At 34.8% G+C, this 21,325-nt stretch overlaps 1 protein-coding gene across 2 annotated transcripts in view; it reads left to right on the top strand.

The window, feature by feature from the left end:
- DYNC2H1 (dynein cytoplasmic 2 heavy chain 1) overlaps positions 1–21,325 on the top strand; it is a 139,270-nt gene that overhangs the window by 53,874 nt on the left and 64,071 nt on the right. For both annotated transcript variants that reach the window (XM_085216292.1, XM_010729080.3), the window contains 16 exons: positions 223–336; positions 1,670–1,830; positions 1,985–2,108; positions 2,617–2,738; positions 3,486–3,572; positions 4,559–4,685; positions 6,108–6,249; positions 6,534–6,643; positions 8,310–8,408; positions 9,639–9,762; positions 11,563–11,726; positions 12,618–12,737; positions 14,717–14,851; positions 15,638–15,781; positions 17,569–17,658; positions 18,709–18,774. In XM_085216292.1, coding sequence (XP_085072418.1) covers positions 223–336; positions 1,670–1,830; positions 1,985–2,108; positions 2,617–2,738; positions 3,486–3,572; positions 4,559–4,685; positions 6,108–6,249; positions 6,534–6,643; positions 8,310–8,408; positions 9,639–9,762; positions 11,563–11,726; positions 12,618–12,737; positions 14,717–14,851; positions 15,638–15,781; positions 17,569–17,658; positions 18,709–18,774 — 1,929 coding nt within the window. The remainder of the gene's footprint in view (positions 1–222; positions 337–1,669; positions 1,831–1,984; positions 2,109–2,616; positions 2,739–3,485; positions 3,573–4,558; positions 4,686–6,107; positions 6,250–6,533; positions 6,644–8,309; positions 8,409–9,638; positions 9,763–11,562; positions 11,727–12,617; positions 12,738–14,716; positions 14,852–15,637; positions 15,782–17,568; positions 17,659–18,708; positions 18,775–21,325) is intronic.

The following is a 21,325-nucleotide window of genomic DNA, read 5'->3' as shown; positions in this document are numbered from 1 at the left end:
GAGACACAATAATATAAAAAGATGCTTAGTCATATAATTACATGAATATAAACTTAAGACTAATGCTTATGTATTTTTTTAAAAACGACCTCTAGTATGAAAGGTTTTTTTGTTGTGTTTGTTGTCAACGACAAATTATATTATAATGAAGACTATAAGAGATAAATGACCTTAAAATAAAATTGATGTAAACTTGAAAATGAAAGGTGTTCTTCTTTACAGAGTGCTAGTGAGCAAAAAACAGAGATGGAAAAAATAAAACAAAGAATAGCAGAAGAAGCTGCAGAAATAGAAGAAAGAAAAAGAAAAATTGAGGATGAACTGAAGGAAGTTCAGGTAAAAACTACTAAGGAAAAACTGTGTTTTGTGCTGTGATTTGGCTTACTGAGGGTTCTGCCACGCAAAGTGTTTTTGTAGAATTTATCCTATTATTTCTTAATTTTTCTTTAAATTGTGTAAATATTAAAACCTTATTGTGTTAGAAAGCAGTTAATTCTGTTTCCCAGATTTAGGTTGACATTTGGGCATTGAATCTGTATTCTGTTTGGTCTTCATTGCAGAAAGGCTTTTCAGATAACATCCACCTTCTAGTTTCTATTTCTGTGCTGTCATGGTTTACATCTGAGTTCCACGGACTTTGTGGAATATTTTTTAGTTACTAATAACTTCTACAGACCAACTACAGTATTCCTTGATGAAACTGGAACAGAGTTGTACTATAAGCTGGAGGGAAGGCCAGATTGGATGAGGCCCTGGGCAGCCTGGTTTAGTATTAAATGGGAAAGTTGGTGGCCCTGCATGTGGCAGGGGGGTTGGAGATCCTTGAGGATCCTTCATGATCCTTGAGGTCCCTTCCAACTCTGGCTATTCTGTGATTCTGTGATTCTGTGAAATAGTTTAATGAGATGATTTCCAGTTACTGCTTAATTCTGAAAGCTGTGTATCCTGATAGCGATATAGCATACTGCTTTGTTTGAGATACTTCACAGCCTTTAAGCATCATTTCTGGGAGGAGGAGGTATGTCTTGAGTCATTTCTTTTATAGTCTGTATTTTTCTTGCTTTGGAAGTCATGTAGAAATACAAGCTTAAGTTAACACCTTTTCTGTGGTCACTAATAAATATACAAGATGTGCAAAGTGTGCACAACCTTCAACCTTTAACAATTCTTTGTTTCCTCTTTTTTTTTTTCTTTTTTTTTTCTGCTTTGTCAGTATGGATGATGTCTTTCTGGACTTGTTTAGCAACTGAAGAAAGAAAACTTTTATGACCTCTGTTTCTTCATAACTTTATTACATAGACATCCTTAAGCCTAAATAAATAGCAATTAACATCATTATTAAAACATGCCTATATCACAGCAAACTTAGAAGAAGTGAAAGAGCAAATATGATCAATACTATTATCTGCATGAAGTTTATAAATTGTAATACTGACTGGAGAGTTAGAGAATGTCAAGATAGTAATGTCTGGTTTTCTATGGAAACACACTGATCACTTAAAGTAGTTGTTTTCTTAGTAAATTATGCATATGAATACACATCAGTAGTGGCTGTTTAGGCAATAAAGTGTTTAATTCTGAAAGGAGGAAGATACATGAAAGCCAAAATGGCAAATTTTCAGTTTCTAATATTCTCATATCTATTTTGATTATGTTTTTATGTTCTAAGCCCCTGGTTAATGAAGCTAAATTGGCAGTTGGAAATATAAAACCAGAGTCATTGTCAGAAATTCGGTCCCTTCGGATGCCCCCTGACATAATCAGAGACATCCTAGAAGGAGTCTTGCGGCTTATGGGGATTTTTGATACATCATGGGTGAGCATGAAGAGGTGAGGATTTTATTTCAGATCTGACCTGAAGACAATAATTTACAATATGAAATGTTTTCTGCTATCTTCAGGAATGATGTGTGTGTGGAATTCTTTATTTTCATATGGAAATAACTTCTAACATTTGTATTCTCTTTCTTTATTTTTTTTACAGTTTCTTGGCCAAAAGAGGAGTGAAGGAGGACATTGCAACCTTTGATGCCCGTAACATTCCAAAAGAAATACGAGAGAGCGTTGAAGAACTTCTTTCAAGAAACAGAACATCTTTTGATCCTAAAGTAATTTGTGGTGCTGTTACATAAAATAAATAAAAAATAACCAAATAAAACCAACAACAAAAAAACTCGCATGATTATAAGAGTCAACATTACATGTAATTAAAAAAAGGGAGCTAATGATTATTAAATACATTAGTGATCTTTAAGACCTAATTTGGCAGTAGCTAGTAGAATTCTTAGATACTAGTTTGTTAGTTTTAAAGGGAAATTTGTGATTTTCTGGAAAGGAACAGAATGATGATTCTTAAATTCATTTAGAACTTCATAGAACGCCTATGGAGCTTCATAGTTGTAAATCCTTTATTTTCTTTGGTTACCTACAATATAAACTCTTAGTAACAATATGAAAATAACATTTAATTAGAGAAGTTGGCTAATTGGTAAATTTGACAACTGGCAAATCTGTTGCAGTTAACTTATCCTGTATTTCTCTCATTTGCATTATATTTTGAGGATTTTCTTGTAACTGTTAGTGATTTTTATTTTATTATTATTATTTTTTTTTTAGAATGCTAAACGAGCCAGTGCTGCAGCTGCTCCATTGGCTGCTTGGGTAACTGCTAATGTCCAGTATTCCCATGTTCTGGAACGAATTCAACCTTTGGAAAAAGAAAAGGCAGTCTTGGAAGCGTAAGTTAGACACTGTTATAAAATAAGCATGCTTAATTCCAGTGATGTCAGAAGAAACTTAAGAGAACTTGAAGACTGTTAAGAAAAGAAGAAATAAGAAACTATAGCTCATTATAAAGTATTCTTATTAAGTATCTCTGTCTCATGCTGAGGCAGAATTATGTCTTTAAGTAAAATTGTGTCAGTATGTAAGAAAAAAAAATGTAATTTTGTTTTTCTGGAAGCTATGCTTTAGATATCTTTCTGCCAGTCACCGGTTATCAGTCTCTGTTGAAATATGTCTAGGAGCAGTGAACATCACAGATACGCATAAAATGTATTCTGTTGGTGATTAACTCATGCAATTATATAGAAAGTGTGATTCCTCTTGTTTTAGGCATATACCAAGCATTATGAGTTTCTCCTTATAATCACAATGATATGAAATGGTTTTATGACTACCCATAATCCAAGGAATCTATACTTGTTGTTTTGCTAGATCTTAAAATAACATATTGGAAGAATTTTATTTGATCTCGAAAAATACACTTCAATGTGATGCATTTGTTCTGCATTTTTAAAGATACGTGAGATGGTGAGATGGTGAGAAACATTAAAAAATTTTAAATGTGAAAGTGAATTTTTGCTGATACAGATCACAAGAAGGAATTGTCTCTGGACTGTCTCCATATGAATTATTTTTATGTTACACTGACTAATTTTTTTCCTTTGGATCCATTATCTTAAAATAAGTGTTACATTTTTTAGTAATCTCAAGAAAACTGAAGGCAGAAAACGGAAGTTGGAAGATCTTCTGAACTCTGTTGGTCAAAAAGTATCCGAACTGAAAGATAAGTATGTTGGTTTTGTTTATTTCAAGAGATAAATAAAAACATTGATGAACAGTATTAATAATGAAATTAACGTGACCAAGAGTAACTCCCTGTGCTATGAGACTTGGACCTCATTTGAAACCATAATTCCACTATATATACAATCAGTAGTAGTTAATAGATACTATTAGCATGCTTTTCATCTCACTGATCAGATGAAATGCTCCTTCGAGTACCTTCTCACTAATGAATGACCGAGTTGGAAATCTTCGTTGTAGAAGACAGCAGATGTTAAACATAAAGAGTGTTTATATCACCGTATAAGTCTAAGAAGACTTCTTGTAAGAGCTAGACTTGTTAGTCTAGAAAAGAAGAGGCTGTACGGAGGCCTTGTAGAATCTTTCCAGTACTTAAAGAGGGCCTACAAGAAAGCTGGGGAGAGACTGTGTATCAGGGAGTGTAGTGATAGGGCAGGGGATAAGGACTTCAAATTTTATGGATGTTAAACATTAAAAAATAATTTCTAAACTTTGTTTTATTGGGCATATTCTTATTTTGCAATAGTTCACAAAATAAGAGTACTGTGTATTGAACTGTAAATTTAAAAGTTAAGCTATAACTTAGCAAAATTCTTCTTTAAAGTTTTTATAGATAAAATTTACCAAAAAGAATTACAAATTCATAGCATGGTGTTGCTGTTGGCTAGACTAGGTGCAGAGCAAAACTTAACATCAACCACTAAAATGAAGTCATGCTGCATAAGTATGGAAAGGAATGATTTTCAGACATATTATATATGTATACTACAGATGTGTTTTTCAGTCTCATACGTTTCTTAATTTTGTTAATGGCTCGTCTGTCATGAGAAACAAAAGGTATAAAAGAGAATTGCTATTGTGTTCTTCGTGAATAATAAATATGACAGTTTCAGTCAATTAAGCTACCTTTGAAGTAACTGTCCATAATTTTAGTAGTTCATGATAGTAATTGTAAACAATTGTTTTACAGGTTTCAGAGTAGAACAACAGAAGCAGCCAAACTTGAAGCAGAATTAAGTAAAGCTCAGAATACGTTGAAAGCTGCAGAAGTACTGATTAGTCAACTTGATAGAGAACACAAAAGATGGAACGCCCAGGTTAGTGAAAATTTTCATGAAATACTTCTGATTGCTGATATTATGAAAAGTCTTTGCACTGTTTTGAGGATATGAGATAAGAAGCCAGTCTGTTAAGTATACATTTGTTTGATTTCTCATCAGAAATAATTTTAAAGTTTTAAAACTGAGGCACATCAAGTGCAGCATTGCCAACTGGTCAAAGGAAATGTCTGTCCCACTCTACAATGCACTGATGTAGCCTCACTTTGAGTTCTGTGTGCACTTTTGGATGCCACAGTACAGAAAGTGGATATCAGGAAAACATTCTTCACCAGGTAGGTGGTCAGTCACTGGAACAGGCTCTGCAGGGAAGTAGTCATGGCACTGTGCTTGCCAGCATTCAAGAGCATCTGGAAAAGACTCTCAGACATGTGGTGTGATTTTTTTGAGTGGTGCTGTATAAAGCCAGAAGTTGGACTTGATTATCCTTATGGGTCTCTTCCAACTCAGGATATTCTGTGATTCTGAAGTTAGGGTTGGGTATAATGGAAAGAAACGGAAGATTTTCCTTTGCAAGTAGCTTTGCAGGTACTCAATCTGCAATAGTAGGGCTGGGCAGATTTGAACCTTAGTGTAAAGACCTCTAAGAATGACTCTTCATGGTTCTTCACTCTGGTATGTTACCCCTCTCTTTAGAAAGTTACTTTGCTGTTAATGGTGTGGGATAGGTAGATATATTATACCTAACAAACTAGCAGATACATTAGCCAGGAACTCAGTCTTTTGAGGATAGTTTTTAATTTAGGGGTAAAAAAGCTGTATTCATTTCCCTTTAAAGTAAAGAGAAAGTAGTAAAATGTTGCTTTTGTGAGCACCTTTTTTTAATATCATTTTGATTAAATAAAAATCAGTTTGATTAAATAAAAATGTGGCAGTACTTACAAAGTGCAGGTAGATTGTTCAAAGATATGTGATAAATGTATTTTATTTTGTGTGTCTTCAGTGAATCACATTTCTGATTATAATAAATATAAATAAATACCTACAATGTTTGGTATCAGAGTCTATATTGTGACATTGACTAACTGATACTATAAGGGCACATATTTTTTCTTTATCTTAAATTAATATGATTTATCCAGTAGCTTGTAATTGACATACTGAAGGGTTCATAAGATTCAGTTTTTTAGGATCCAAATTCTCAGAAATATCTGTCCATGCTATAGCTCAGAGCTAAAAAAAAAAAAAAAAAAAAAGTTTTTTCCACATTTTCAAGTATGTTTTGCTGTGAGCTACATATAGTTATGTGAAATGCAAGGAGGGTGACTGTCTCACTTGTATTCTTAATGGCAGCCAAATTTAATTCAGACTATTCGATAACTTATGAGAAATATTAACATAGGATTTTTTTTTTTTTAATGTAATACACCTATCCATTCTGTACATTTCTTTTCTTTAAAGGTGTCAGAGATAAGAGATGAACTGGCCACATTGCCTAAAAGAGCTCAGTTAGCAGCTGCATTTATTACTTATCTTTCTGCTGCTCCAGAGGATCAAAGGAAAATGAGACTGGATGAATGGACCAAATCAGCAGGCCTTGAAAGTAATTTGTTTGTGTGTGCGCGCGCGCGCGTGTGTATCTGTGTGTAATTAGGCTTGATCAAGGAAGTCTTGGTGTCCCCAAATGAAAAGTGACTGTATTCATTCTTATTCAATATGTAGCTGTATATAGTGATGGACTATTGGAATTATTCTGTTAATTATTATAAATACTTTTTTTTTTTTATATTTAACCTCACAGAATCTCCACTATATAGAAAGTGGTGAAGACTTTAAAATGTGCAGACTATAAATATTAACAGAGATCTACAATTTTTCTTTTATCAGAGTTTGATTTACGGAGGTTCCTGTGTACAGAAAGTGAGGAGTTAGTTTGGAAAAGTGAAGGCTTACCTTCAGATGACCTTTCAATAGAAAATGCTCTTGTTATCTTGCAGGTAAACTTATTTTTGAATATTGGAAGTGTTTCAGCTTCTGCAGATTTCGTCGTATCTTTCTGAAATTATAAACAATTTCATTTTCATAGTTTTATTAGCATAAAGCATGCAAAGAGAACAAAGAGAAACAAGTACTTATGTATCTCTAGGTACTCAAAATGAGAAAAAAAAAAAAAAAAAAAAAAAGGCAGTTGAGGGACATAGGGACATGCTTCTTCTGTATTACAATTTTCTTCCAGATGTCCAAGAGATCAAACCTTCTATCAGTCTATTAGTCATCATTAACAACAACATAAATGGAAGATTATGTCCTATAAACGTGCATTTGGCATGTTCTAATACTACTTTTGTTTTGAAAACAGGAAAGGAAATATGCAGATCTTGTTCAGAAGACCTGGATGTGAAATCCTTAAGCATTGATCAGATTAGCTATGTGATATAGGATATAAAATGCCATTCACTTAAGAACAGTAGCTAATACCTGAGAAAGGAATTGTAATAAATTATATTTAGGTCACTGTGAAAGTAGTGCCTCCTATTTATTTATTTATTTATTTATACTACAACATTCTTGACCCATTCTTGCTGTCACCACTGCTGAAGCACACCACTGTGCTCACATCCCCTGTTGGTCAAGCAAGCAACAATGAATGTCAGTAGATGCAGTTTTTTCCACAAGGAAGAATTCAGTTCCACATCTTTGCTTCATGTGCACTTCCATGTCAGACGTCATTTTGTCTTGCTGCCTCTCTGCTGCCATCTGTCCCACGGCAACAAAATGTAATGGAATATTGGTGGGAAGGTTCAGCCTTTACTGCCCTACCACCAACATTTGCACCGTTACATTGTGGGTCAATGTAAGAAAATAGAAGGCATTACTTTCAGGGCAGCCCTCATATTAATATATTCATGATTCATTATTATAACATAATTGCATATGAATATGTGACAATAAATGTACATTATGCAATTGTGCACTCATACAATACTGTAGTTATAATGTGGTTATTACATCTGCTAGAAAATAAAGATTTAATGCCATTTAAGAGAGGAGAATTAACATTTGCCACTCATTCTTTGCTTGAATGATTGATGGTTCTCAAAAACCAGTTACAGCCTCTTCACCAATTTAATTCTGCTTTATCCTCTTTATATTAGATCTAGCTATTCCTTTCTCACTTTGATTACAAAATTCTTCAACAAATATGGTTTTGTACTCTCAAAGGTACTTAAATATTGTAACTGAATTTTCTTCTTTCTTTTTTTTTTTTTTTTTTTTTTTTTGTTAAATGTGTCTCACTGTGTGTAAAGAGCTTTTATCAAGCCGTTCCTCAGCTCAAATTGTTTTCTTGTGCACTCTTTTTCAGCATTCTTTTAAAACTGGTAATGAATATGATATTTTAGTTGTATCATCCACTGGACAGTCATCAAACTGTTCAAAAGAACAGAAAGATAACAGTGTTCTCCTTCTACTGTGTGATTTCATTTTTTATTAGGTTATTATTGTTAATGTAACAATATAGTAAAATTGAGTATATAGTAAAACATCCTTAATATCACTGTAGAGAAATAAAAGCTAAATTTGATGATTTTTTTTTTTTTAGTTTCCTCAATCAATTCTTAAATCAGATTTTCTGATTTTTTTTTTTTTTTTTTTTTTCCTTAGAGTAAAGTTTGCCCATTTTTGATTGACCCTTCATTCCGGGCTACGGAATGGTTGAAGACACATTTGAAGGAATCACGTTTGGAAGTTGTTAACCAGCAGGTTCAGTATTTTCTTCTGTTCTTCTGGTCTTACAATTCTGTTCCTCTTGAGAACACTCAGTTCCAGACTTTATAGGGAAGTTTAGTAAGTGTTGTGATGGCTGTCAACAATAAACAGGTCATATTTTCATGTAATTTGTTGTAGAATTCTAGATAACAGTGATTCTTACTTGGTGCTGGTAGTTTTTTTACTTTGGGAGAATATCAGAGGATTTAAAACTGAGACTCAACATTACTGTACTACTACTGTATTGTATTACTTCTTGAAACTTGTCTCTTTTTGTGTCCTCTCCAAGAATGTAGTATTGCTAAGAAGGAGGGAGATGATAAAAATATTTTAAAAAGGAAGGGATTTCTTTTTTGTGTTCTCGGTTGCTCTTCTTTGGATTTCAGGAGTACATATATGCTTCTTCCTTAGGATTTTTATGTTGTGTTGTCTACACTGGAAATATTAGGTTAAATTCCAGTTCAAGATTAAGACACCATGTCAGTTAACATGGGTAGATAGGCTTGTTACATTTGCACAAATGTTGGCAGGCTTATGGTGCCATTTAAAAGTCTCTTGTTGGACTGCATCTGGCCTCAGGGTATTGTGTCAAATGAATGGTAGGTCTTACAGAGATCCCTGCCAGCCACATGCAGGCATTTTGTTTGCTTTCAAATGGTACTATAATGGCAACCAAATACTTAATTAGTCAGATTGGCTTTGTTACCCTTAGGATTTTGCATTGTCTTGGATTTTCCAGTGAATGGAGATGGAATGGAATCTTAAAAACCAAGTGTATGTTTAGATGTCTGCAGACAAAAGCCTACGATTTGATATCTTAAGATGAATGTGAATCCTGGCTTTAAGTCTTGATTCAGTTTGTCAATGTAGCTACCTAGTGATGCTGTAACTAGTCAGAACTTCCAGATACACCTGACAGACCTGACACAAGGCCTGTGGTAGGTCTGTGGTTGCAAGTCGTGTTAAATACGTTGATTGTATGTCAGTAGCTGAATCATTCCTTTACTAGAAAACACATTTAAATGATACACTTTTGGCTGCCATGTGATGCTCGTAATAGAATTGAATAGCTCTACTACTGATGTATAGATTCAGATTTCTGGTATAGTGCCTTTCTATTCATTCCTAAAGTGTTTTAAAAAAAGTAAAATGTTTACTTCTTAAGACTATCATCAAAGTTCTAAAAATAACATTACTCAGAGGAACTTGATTTCATTTGCCCAGGACACCAACTTCCTAACGACCCTTGAACTGGCAGTGAGGTTTGGGAAAACTCTTATTATACAGGAAATGGATGGAATGGAACCTGTACTTTACCCATTGCTAAGAAGAGATCTTGTTGTCCAAGGTAAGTGACTAAAGTCTTTAAAAATGCTTGTTCAAAGCTTTTGAAAGCTAGATCCATAGATCCGTATAGATCTTACAAAACCTGCTTTTTTTTTTTTTTTTTTTTTTTTTTTTTTTTTTTTTTTTGAAACCTTGTGTATTGCCTGGCTTTTTCCTCTTCAATGTGCTGCTAAAATGTGAAATATGTTGGAGGTATGCTCTTGTTTGCTAAGTTGAAAAATACTGGGAAATATTTAAATTTTTTTTCAGCTGGAATTAGAATGAAATGTTTCCATAAACTCTTGTACAATTTAAATTTTAGGTTAATTTCTGGTGGTAATTTCAAACACATGGTTTTGGTAGGTCTGTGCAAGTTCAAACTGGGAAGGTCTTTTTGAAAAAGGAGAACTGGTGGCTTTTTGAGTCATTTCAGTCACTTGACTATCAAGTGCACACCTCCTGTTTGTGAGAATGTGGAGATGGTAGTGAGGACTTGTCTGCATCATTTGCTTGTGATGACTGTACATCTTTTCACTGTGCAGAACGAAATGAATTTAGGAAAAATGTGACTTTATATGCTACAGTAACTTTGTCCTTGTACGGATTCCATTTTCAACTTGACATTTTTACAACATAAGCCTACAATTTATTCTGATCCTTGGCACAGAAGCAAAATTGATAGGTGATTTTCATCTATACCAGTGTTTTTAGCAAGAGATTTATACTTGCAGCGTTCCTCATCTTTCACTCCTACTGCTACCAATAGAGAAGCAACTAACTGTTCCACTTTAGAAAATTCTCTGGAAGAGAAGTTTTCACTTTGGAACTTTTCCTTCTTTTTTTATTATCAGGAGGCAAAAATCTTTCTCTAGTCATGCCTGGTAGAGTCTTTTCTGACAAGGCTGGAATGGAAACCAGCCCGTAAACCATTGACAATTTGATAGAAGGAGAATGGTGAGAGGCTGTAGACACAGTGTAATTCTATGAGAAGCATACTAAGAAATGTAAAAGAAGTATCAGTATAAATATAAATTGAAACTGTGACAGCTGGAATTAAATGGTTTATTTCCTCCTGTGATTATAGGAAATGCTTTGCAATAAGAAAAAATTATGAGATATTTCTTAATGGAATATTTCTCTTTTCATCTAATAATTATATATTCAAGGATCTGTAGTTTTATACTCTTTCTCCATAACAGTGTCACAGAAAATAATAATTTAATGCAATTATGATTATACAGCAGCATCAAACTTGTACAAGAAATGTAACAGATGAGAGATAGCCTAATGCTTTGGTATCACATTCAGAAAATATTGAACCTTCTTATTTAGCCAGTGTATGTTTATGGCTGAAATTATTTTATAGAGTGGTACACCTGTGTGGGAAAGTAAATTAAATTATGACAGGATTTTCAGACAAAAAAAGAATTATCCAGTGTGTCTTCTATAAGGTTTTATCTCCCGTCATCATCAGAAGATTTCAAATATTTGTTTGTAGTAGGTTTACATTAAGTACTTTTTTTTTTTTTTTTTTTTAGCATTTATGCTTTATTACTGGATAATAATAATTAAACAAACCTGGTCAATTAAGTATTTTCATCATGTAACTTTCACATGCTATGCTACACTATTCCATTTTTCTGTCTGACAGTGCAGAATAGGTTATGTTCCATCAGTTTTTATTTATTAGTCTTTATAAAATTCATTTATAAATTGTTCATGTTATCTTTTAATCTATTGGTCGTAACGAATAATACAAAAATACAAATGCCTACATTTACTCTGTAATTATCTGAAAGTAATAAGTATTTTTAATTTACAGGACCCCGCTATGCAATACAAATAGGTGAAAAAATGATAGATTATAATGAAGAATTCCGTCTTTTTCTATCAACAAGGAACCCAAATCCCCTCATCCCACCTGATGCTTCTTCTATTGTTATGGAAGTCAATTTTACTACAACAGGAAGTGGCTTAAGAGGACAGGTAGTCAATGAAAACAATATGTATGTATGTTTATATATATATAGATAATTAACATTCATAAGTACCTCTAGCTTCTGGTAGAAGCTGCATGGTACCAATTGTGTTAATGGTTGTGGAGATATTTTCTAGCACATAAATAGAACTGGTAAAATCAATGTTGATACTACATTGAAGGTTTAGAATCCTGTTTTTATACACTCTAGGAGCGGGTCCAGAGGAGAGCCATTAAGATGATCAGAGGGCTGGAGCACCTCTCCTATGAGGAAAGGTTGTGGGAACTGGGCTTGTTTAGCTTGGAGAAGATAAGGCTCCAGGAAGACCTCATTGTGGCCTTCCAGTACTTGAAGGGAGCATATAAACAGGAGGGGGAATTACTGTTTATGAGGGTGGATAGTGATAGGACAAGGGGGAGTGGTTTTAAACTGAGACAGGGGAGGTTTAGGTTAGATATTAGGAGGAAGTTTTTCACTCAGAGGGTGGTGACACACTGGAACAGGTTGCCCAAGGAGGTTGTGGATACCCCATCCCTGGAGGCATTCAAGGCCAGGCTGGATGTGGCTCTGGGCAGCCTGGTCTGGTGGTTGGTGACCCTGCACATAGCAGGGGGTTGACACTAGATGATCATTGTGGTGCTTTTCAACCCGGGCTTTTCTATGTTTCTATGATATAAGTAGTAAGTCCAATAAAGAAAACAGAAACTATCTCGCTGACTTCAGTTACAAGAGATTAATCACTAAGTTTCTCTTTTCTTTGAAACTCTTGGAAGTTTGCTTTCAAAAGTATAGACTGCACACTGCTGTACAGTTGATGTGTATAATGCTATGTTGCAGTTAATGTATATAATGAAATATTCCAACATTTCCTACCAAGTAAAATAATCTTTCTTTTTAGCTTTTGGCTTTAACCATTCAGCATGAAAAGCCTGATTTGGAAGAGCAAAAGACAAAGCTGTTACAACAAGAAGAAGAAAAGAAGATACAGCTAGCTAAGCTGGAGGAATCTCTTTTGGAGGTAAAATAATGTTACCTACTGTATCTGCTGGAATGATAATATAGTTTTGATATTTTTATATGTTTAAATGAAGAAGGTGAAAGTATTGGAATAAAGATCCCTCTGAATTTTTGATTTAATAATATAAAAGCATTATTTGTCTGGGAGAAAAAAGATGATAAATATATATGTCCATCATGAAATTGTAATTTTTCAATACATTAAACGGTGTCAAAGGTTGCCAAATTTCAGGAAGTAACAGATGCCTGAGGAGTTTGCAATAAAAAGTGTAAGGTATTAACACTAGGGCTAGTTTCAGATTTGGCATTCCTGATAGCACTAAAATCTGAGTATTCTTTGATATTGAAGGGACTAACCTAAAGCTCAGTAGATACTGACTGGCACTGCATTGATTTTTTTTGAAAAGAAATCAATGGTTGAGGTTGTTGAGCTAAATTCACATTAATCCTAAAGCAACATAAAATATCTTATCTGAAGTACTGTAATGGTTTTCTTCCCAAAACCATGGGGTAGCAGCATGCATGCCGTGGCATCTTTGAGCTTATTCTATGATTCCTTAGTACAAAATCAAACACCATGAAGAAACAAATAGTCTTGTCCAACTCTCCAGCTAGATAAATACATGAATCTCTACATCTAAATATCCTGATGTGCTGTTAGGAAATACTGGTGTGGCTTCTAAGACTTGCCAGTTTATAAGACTTGCAAAAAACAGCGTATCGTATTTTGGTAAATATTGTTTTCCACTTAAAATACAGTATGCAATCTTCATTCAGTTGAGCAGATCTGAATCCTTGAAGCATTGTTGCTGGATTATTTTTTCATTTTGAGACAAATGCTTGAAAAGGAAAAATGATTATTTACTGTATAATAATCATTTTAATTTTAAAATATTAGGTGAGCATTGTAATAAGGTGTGGAAGATCGTATCACAGGAACACCAAGGTTGGAAAAGACCTACAAAATCATCCAGTCCTACCATCCACCCATCACCAATAATTCTCACTAAACCATGTCCCTCAACACAAAATCCAAACGTTCCTTGAACACCTCTAGAGCTGGTGACTCCACCACCTCCCTGGGCAGCCCATTCCAGTGCCTGACCATTCTCTCAGAGATCGTGCATCTTTTTTTCTTCTTCCCCTTGACTGTCCTTGCAAATCATGCGTATTAAGGTGTTTTCATGGCATAGAGAATTAATTTAGTTGCATTTATATTTATTGGATAATTTCAGAAAAAAAGAAGTTTAACTGTCTAACATGTGTCAAACCCATTTAGTTTTCCCTTTCAGTTGAAGCATGACAATGAAATGTAACTGATGAGAAGTCAATTTTAGGTTCTTGTATGACAAAGAAATTGTTCTGAAATATATCTACTGAAAACCAAGTTTAAAAAAAAATAAATAATAAAACCCAAAACACTTACATGACAAGGAATCATTCATTTTCCCTGTCCTTACTAGATATGCAACTGTTTGGTGAAAACTCAGGAAAGAGGAGGGCCAATTATGAGGATGTTGAAGCGATCTCTGATTACAAAACTGATAATGTTCATCATTCATCTCTCAGTTTGTTTGGATAGTCTGTTTTTTGAGGGAGAAAGAATTTGAGTACAGCAAGTAATTGTAAGTAGCCAATTTCAGGTTAAATTGGCAGTAAAATAGAAATTAACAACATTTCTAATTTGTATTTCCTGTAGGGATGTTGGTGTAGAAAAATCTGATAATAGAAATTCTCAGAAGCTTACTGGCAGCTTGTGTTCTGAATTTGGCAGTCTGGATTTTGAGTTTGGTCTTAGGTTGTATTTTCTGTCCTTCAGTGGTACAACATGCCAGTTCTTCAGTAAACCACCTGTACCCTTAGTGCATTCAGGGCTTCAGAAGTATATTTGTCAGCTTTCAAAATGGTTATTTTACAGGTTTTACAGGTGTTTTTATTTATACATGTGTGTAACGTTGGTGACTTTTTTTTTGTTTACAGACACTTGCAACATCACAAGGCAATATACTAGAAAATAAAGATCTGATTGAATCTTTGAATCAGACTAAAGCAAGTAGTGCACTCATCCAAGAATCGCTTGCTGAATCTCATAGACTTCAGAGTTCCCTTGATCAGGTAGAAAAAAATTATAATCTTTCTATTGCCTTTTTTTCTCTGCTAAAAATAGCAATCTTGTGTATATATAGATTACAGGAGAATAAAGTCAGTGCCATACTGAATTTGTCCTATGAGGTAAGAGATACACAAGTGGAGAAAGCATTTTCAGTACTTAAATTCCTTTGTTTTACACGTGGTCAACATCTGTACAATTCAAAGTCTGCCAGTTTGAATTAAAGAAATGTTTCCCAAAGGTCCATTGGCTGCCACTGGATTTTATTTTATTTCTATTTTTGCTACTGGCTTCTGCAAATATCACTGACTTTCAAGGCTCATATGGACGTTCTTATTTAATGAATCTCTCAGTACTGCAAAAATGTAGTCAATTGGTGGTGCTGTTCATCTGGCATGCTGTTTTTTGTAGCACGCTACAAGTATTTTTCCTCTTACATTTTTCTCTTATTTGCTCTGTTTTGAATTTGTTAGTATGTTTTGGGAAGGGCTCTGTGGTGGATGGGGACCTCTGTGCCCTTAGATTAATTTCCAAGATGTTCTTCACAACTTAAAGAACTTTCTAGAAAAATGCTTTTTGATATGTTTAAAAGCTAAAGACAATGTGGAAGTCTTGAGTGCCAAGTAAAGACAGTGTCCCTTGACTTGAAAAGTCAGAAAGTATTCTGTTTTCTCAAGCAGTGTGAGTAATATGGATGTTTCTTCAATAGCACCAATAAATGTGTACATAATAGCCAATAGATGGCAGTAATGTACTGTTTTGATGTATATCTGCATTTCTTTTATCCACAGGAGAGGAATGCATATCTCCCTTTAGCTGAGAGTGCTAGCAAGATGTACTTTATTATCTCTGACTTGTCCAAAATTAATAATATGTACCGTTTTAGTTTGGCGGCGTTCCTACGGCTTTTCCAAAGAGCACTGCAAAGTGAACAGGTTTGTTCTCTTTTCCTAAAGCTTTGTGTGCTGCAGATGCATCGATCCGCTTTGATCTTCAGAATTTTTTAGTTGGACAGTTTTAGAGAATAATGTATAATAAGTAGAGATGCTGAATTGTTATGCTTTATATATTCAGAATAGATGCACAGGAATTTTTTGTGATTATAATTTTATGATTTTTAATGTAGTTTATGTTACATATGAACTGTAAAATTGCTGAGCCTTCTGAGAACAAGCTCTTATTTTTAATTTCAGTACTGCTCTTTGTCTAAGGTGAGTTAGGAATTGATTATAACTTCATTTAAACAAAACTTTCAGTAGTGAGCTTATATCCAAATAAAGCTAGTTCTATCAACGAGGGGTAGAATAAGAAAATATCTATATTTCTATATCATCAAGTATTTGAAGGAAGATCTAAACTTTGTGTATTGCTATATAGATTTTTAAGCATGCATGTCTGGCTAAAAATGTCATTTTTACTTTTCTTTCTTCCCATGGCCACTACATTTTTCTTACTGAAGTGCGGAATTGTGGATTCATCCCTCATCACCTCACTCTTTAGGCCTAAAAATGCACACTGATTAATGATATGCTATGTTCTTATTTAGTATCTCCAAGATTCATCTTCTCTTTGTTCCTAGTTGAAAACTGCACTTGCTTGCCTTTTATCATGTAACTTTTGGATTCCCCTTTACTCTGATGTCTCTGCTTACAACTTCAGCTCCAATCATGAGCAGAGACATGCTTCCAATGATGCGCTCTTGCCTTCATTAAAGCTCTCCACCAATTTCTTCTTTTCCCCACCATGATGTTTCTAATTCCTTGTTTTTTTTTTCCACACATTTTTTGTAATTTCTTTCTTTCCTGCTTATTATGTTAACCTTTATAAAGCTCAGCTTCTGTTTTTGTCAGTCACATCCACCTCCACTTTCTTCCTATTTTCTTTGCCTCTGTCCACTTCTGCATTTTCCCCATACGGTCTTCTAGAAATTGGGAATTGCTAGTCAAAGCAACTTGTGAATCCACATTGCCCTTTCTTTTTGTAAGTACATCTCTTCCAGTTTCAGCAAGGTAGAAAGGAACTTATTTCAGATGAACCTCTCAGTACCTGTAATGCCTCTGTCCCTTTTTTTCTTTGCTGCTTCTTTCTTTCTTTCTTTCTTTCTTTTTTTTCTTGTTATAGTTGGTCTTTTAGTCTGTAAGTTTTTATGGAGAAATTATATTTACTATTTTCTACACTGCTTACTTCATTTGAGCCAAATATTGGCTGCAAATCTAGTTAATACATTTAATATCAACATACTTGTATAGAAATTGTCTAAAACATAATACAAAAGTAATTTTTTACCAAGTGAAAGCCATGAAACATCTAGGATATTGATAAATTAAGAAAAGAAAATATTATCTCTTTTGCTCTATGTTTACCTTAGGTATAATGTAGAATGGCATTCACAGTCAGAGTATTCAAGGCTGTCATGGAGTTAACTAGATGAATCTATGCCTGTGACATGGGGGCCGTATGCCCCTGTGCCCCCCAGACCCACAAAATGGGAAGGATAAGGGAAAAGGGGTAGGGAGATGGGATGTGATTATACAGTACTTTATGTCTCAGCATGAACTTTACATTTTGTCATGTTCTTACTGGTAGTTACAAGTGAGCTCAATGGTATGTTTTTAGAAATGATGAGTGTCACAGAGTCCAGATAATTTGTGTCATTCCAAGTGAAATTCACTTGGTTTTTTTACTTCCACATAAATTTTAGAAATCAAAACTTTGTTTTTAGGATTCAAGCAATACTGATGAAAGAATCGAGTCACTTATTTACACATTGAAACATACAGTGTATGAATATGTTTGCCGTTGTTTGTTTAAGGTAAGACTGTATTCTTCTAGGAACTCTTCTCTGATCTTATTTCTACTATTTCCCAAGTATGAGTGTTTGACCTAGTTATCATTCTAAGGCTTTGTATGATTGCTTTTTAAGTGTTTGTTTGAAAGGAAACAAACAAACAAACAAAAAAAAACAAACAAACAAAAAAAACCACCCAAACAACAGACATTGTAATATTCTTTTTTTTTTTTTTTTCATCTCCAAATCTCTACCTGCTAGCTTGTTTGTTTCCATCTGTTTTCTTGTTTGTCTATATAATGCTCTTAAAGTCTAGTTCGCTTGGTATCTGCATCAGATGGCTTTTCTTGCTTAGCGAAAATCTAGGATGGATACACCTTTCACTTTCATTTTTATTTTCAAATGGAGCAGTCATAACAGGAGGTGTTTGTGTTATAGTCCTAGGCTGACAAAGACATAATAAATCTGCACAGACCATTTGACCAGTAGTATAAATATTGCAAGTCTGAAGTTTGACTGGTGAAAATAGAGAGATCTTGGAAGATTTTACCCCTAAAAATCTAGCAGCCCTACATTGTGGATGCAGAAGTAGCAGTATTTCTAAGGATTTTGATTTATCAAAGTTCAAGGGGAATCTTATGGAATACTGATAATAATTTAAAGTCTTTATTTGAATTTATGACTGTGAAGCCTTCCATTAAGTCATCAGATCTTTTGAATGCTGAAAGGCACACTATTTGTATATGTCAGAAAAGATGGAATGTTTCAAAGCCCCAGTACAGATTGGAGATTTATAATATGGAAGTTTTTCACCTTGGGTTGGTGAGCTGGAAGTTGGGCTGGAAGTTGGAAGATGTTGAAAGTGTAGCAGTTATCACGCAGCTCGACTAACGATCAATCCACTTTAGTTTCCTGTTCTGATAGTGGTCTCAGAGAACAAATAAAAGTGATCAGCAATCTGCTGCTAATTCTGCCTCTTATCTATGTGGGATTTTAATGACAACTGAGGTATAAGGGTGATTTCTGATGAACATGCAAGTACAGTTTGTTTTTTTTTTTCTTCCTTTTATTCAGGCTGATCAGTTAATGTTTGCTCTACATTTTGTACGAGGAATGCACCCTGAACTCTTTCAAGAGAATGTAAGTGCTAGAGAAGAAAATCTGCAAGTGATTAACATGTGGTGAAACATTAACATTACTTAACATGAAATAGGTGGAAGGTTTTTGTCAGTATGTATAGGACTCAAAATTTTAGGTTTCTACATTTCTATTTCTCTATTATAGTTACTTTTAAAAACGTCTTGCATGTCAACATTAAATTTATTGGGTTCAAAGTGATGATTACCATTAGAAAGGAAGGTAAAGAGTTGCTATTTATGTGAGACTGAAAAAGATGCTTATGGAGGGCTTTTGGAGCTTTTTGTGTGGGTGCTATATCAGTGCTCCTTCTGTCAAATGGCTATACGTTTTTGCATCCTTTCAGTTAAATACAGATATTCCTTCACAAGTACAGGAATGCATACACATCTGCTGTGACTGACCATTGCTTGCACATCCTGCCTTCTGTCAAAATGCAGAAAAGGAGTGCAATACCTAAGGAGAAAGTGAAACTCTGATTCTGCAACTTGCTGTTGAAGACACTTTCAGAAAAGTGAAGTAATGATGTTTCATTTTATGCTTTTCATCCAATGATTATTCATTGCTTACTGTGTAAGATATCTATAGATTAGAGATCTATTATATGCTCATTTGCCACTAGAACAGGTTTCCCAGGGCAGTAGTCACAGTACCAAGCCTGCTGGAGTTCAAGGAGTGTTTGGACAATACTCTCAGACATAGGGAATCCCAGATATGTATAAAGAAAGACTAGATGAAGAAATCATTGAGGGCAGCACTGCTGTGAAGGACCTGGAGCTTTTGTTGGACAAGAGCCTTTATGTGAGTCAGCTGTGTACATCTGCAGCCTGGAAGACCAACTGTATCCTGGCTGCTCAAGAGAAAAGTGGCCAGCAGGGAAAGGGAGTTGATTGTCCCCCTCTACTCTGCCCTCTTGAGGCCTCATCTGGAATTCTCCATTCAGGCCTGGGGCCCCCAGCTACAAGAAGGATGTGGAGCTGTTGGAGCAGGTCCAGAGGACTGCCATGGAAATGAACAGAGGGCTAGAGCACCTGTCCTATGAGAAAGGATGAGGGAGTTGGTCTTGTGCAGAAGACTCCCAAAAAAACTCATTATAAAAAAGAGGGAAATCAACTTTTTTTTAACATGGGTAGATAGGATAGAAGGGAACAATTGTAAACAAAAGGAGTGGAGGTTAGATGTCAGAGGAATTTTTCATGGAGAGGGTGATGAGGTGGCTGGAATAGGCCTAGAGAACCTGTGGATGCCTCATCTATGGAGGTGTTGAAGACCAGATTGGGTGGGTCCCTGGTGCTTGTTTTTATGATTTGCAACCCTGCCCATAGTAGGGGATTGGAACTAGATGATTTTTGAGGTCCCTTCCATCCCAAACTGTTCTATGATTCTGTGATTCTTAGAGAGGAATGATACTTTATACTGGAATGTTTTATATTTTAGATAGCATACTGGGATTCATTTGGTAAAAATTCAAACCACGTGTACTCAAAATGTCTGTATTTCAGTTTTTAGGCAAAGATAATATTATTAGCATATTCACAAAAAGATTAGGGATGTCATATGGTGTTTTTATTTGATAGCAGTCTGAAAGAGACCTAGTGGAATTCCTCATTTGTGGGGAAGTTACTGTTGTTTAGAGGGTACTCTTCTCCCATGAAAATTGCAGCAGAGTTTAGGTACTGCTACGTATTTCTGTAGAGCAGCCCATTTCTCAGTATAAGAATCTTTCTCTGCTAGGGTGTTAGATTAATGCTGAAGGCTGATTAGTGTGAGTCACCATTTAATTATCCAAAATACCTACTGAATGGTGATATAGAGCCTGCAAGGACATGGTTTTCTGAAGCTGAAGCTGGAGGACAGAGGAGTATCAAATTTCAGGAGATGTCAGCTTGTTGGAGAAGAGTCCAGTAAAAGGAAAAAGATGAAAATCACATAATGAATTTGGAGGAAGTAACAGAACTTCACTGTTTAAAAAACGTGGATTTAGCGAACAAGCTTGAAACTTTTTGATGCTATGAATGCAGCGCAGTTTTGTTGGAGATGTATGGATTGACCTAGTGAAATCCCATTGTCCTTGGGATTCATTTCTGCAATGAAAATACCTGTTAAAAATAACTAATTTATCTTTTTATTAGTAAATCAGTTCCTTTTCATTAATAGAACATCCCTAACTCATCTACATTACTTGTCTTTAGCATCTGAATAAAACCTGTTCTATCTTTCTAATCCTTGAGGGTTACAGAAAGGGTTGTGAAGCACTGCAATAGGCTCCCCAGGGAGGTGGCTGAGTCACCGTCCCTGGATGTGTTTAAAAATCGTTTGGATGTGGTGCTCAGGGACATGATTTAGCAGAGGGTTGTTAGAGTTAGGGTAGTATGGTTAGGTTGTGGTTAGACTTGATGATCTTTAAGGTCCTTTCCAGCCTGAGCAATTCTATGATTCTATGACAAACTCATGAAGGTGGCAATCTGCAAATAATTTTCTAAACTAAACTAGAGCTTGGCTAGCTAGGCTTTTTAAGCATTTGTAAGTATTGATTTCTTTGTTGGCTGCTGTT

Source organism: Meleagris gallopavo, chromosome 1 (assembly GCF_905368555.1).
Source record: "Meleagris gallopavo chromosome 1, MGAL_WU_HG_1.1, whole genome shotgun sequence".
Taxonomy (NCBI): Eukaryota; Metazoa; Chordata; class Aves; order Galliformes; family Phasianidae; genus Meleagris; species Meleagris gallopavo.
This window is presented reverse-complemented; position numbering and strand designations above follow the sequence as displayed.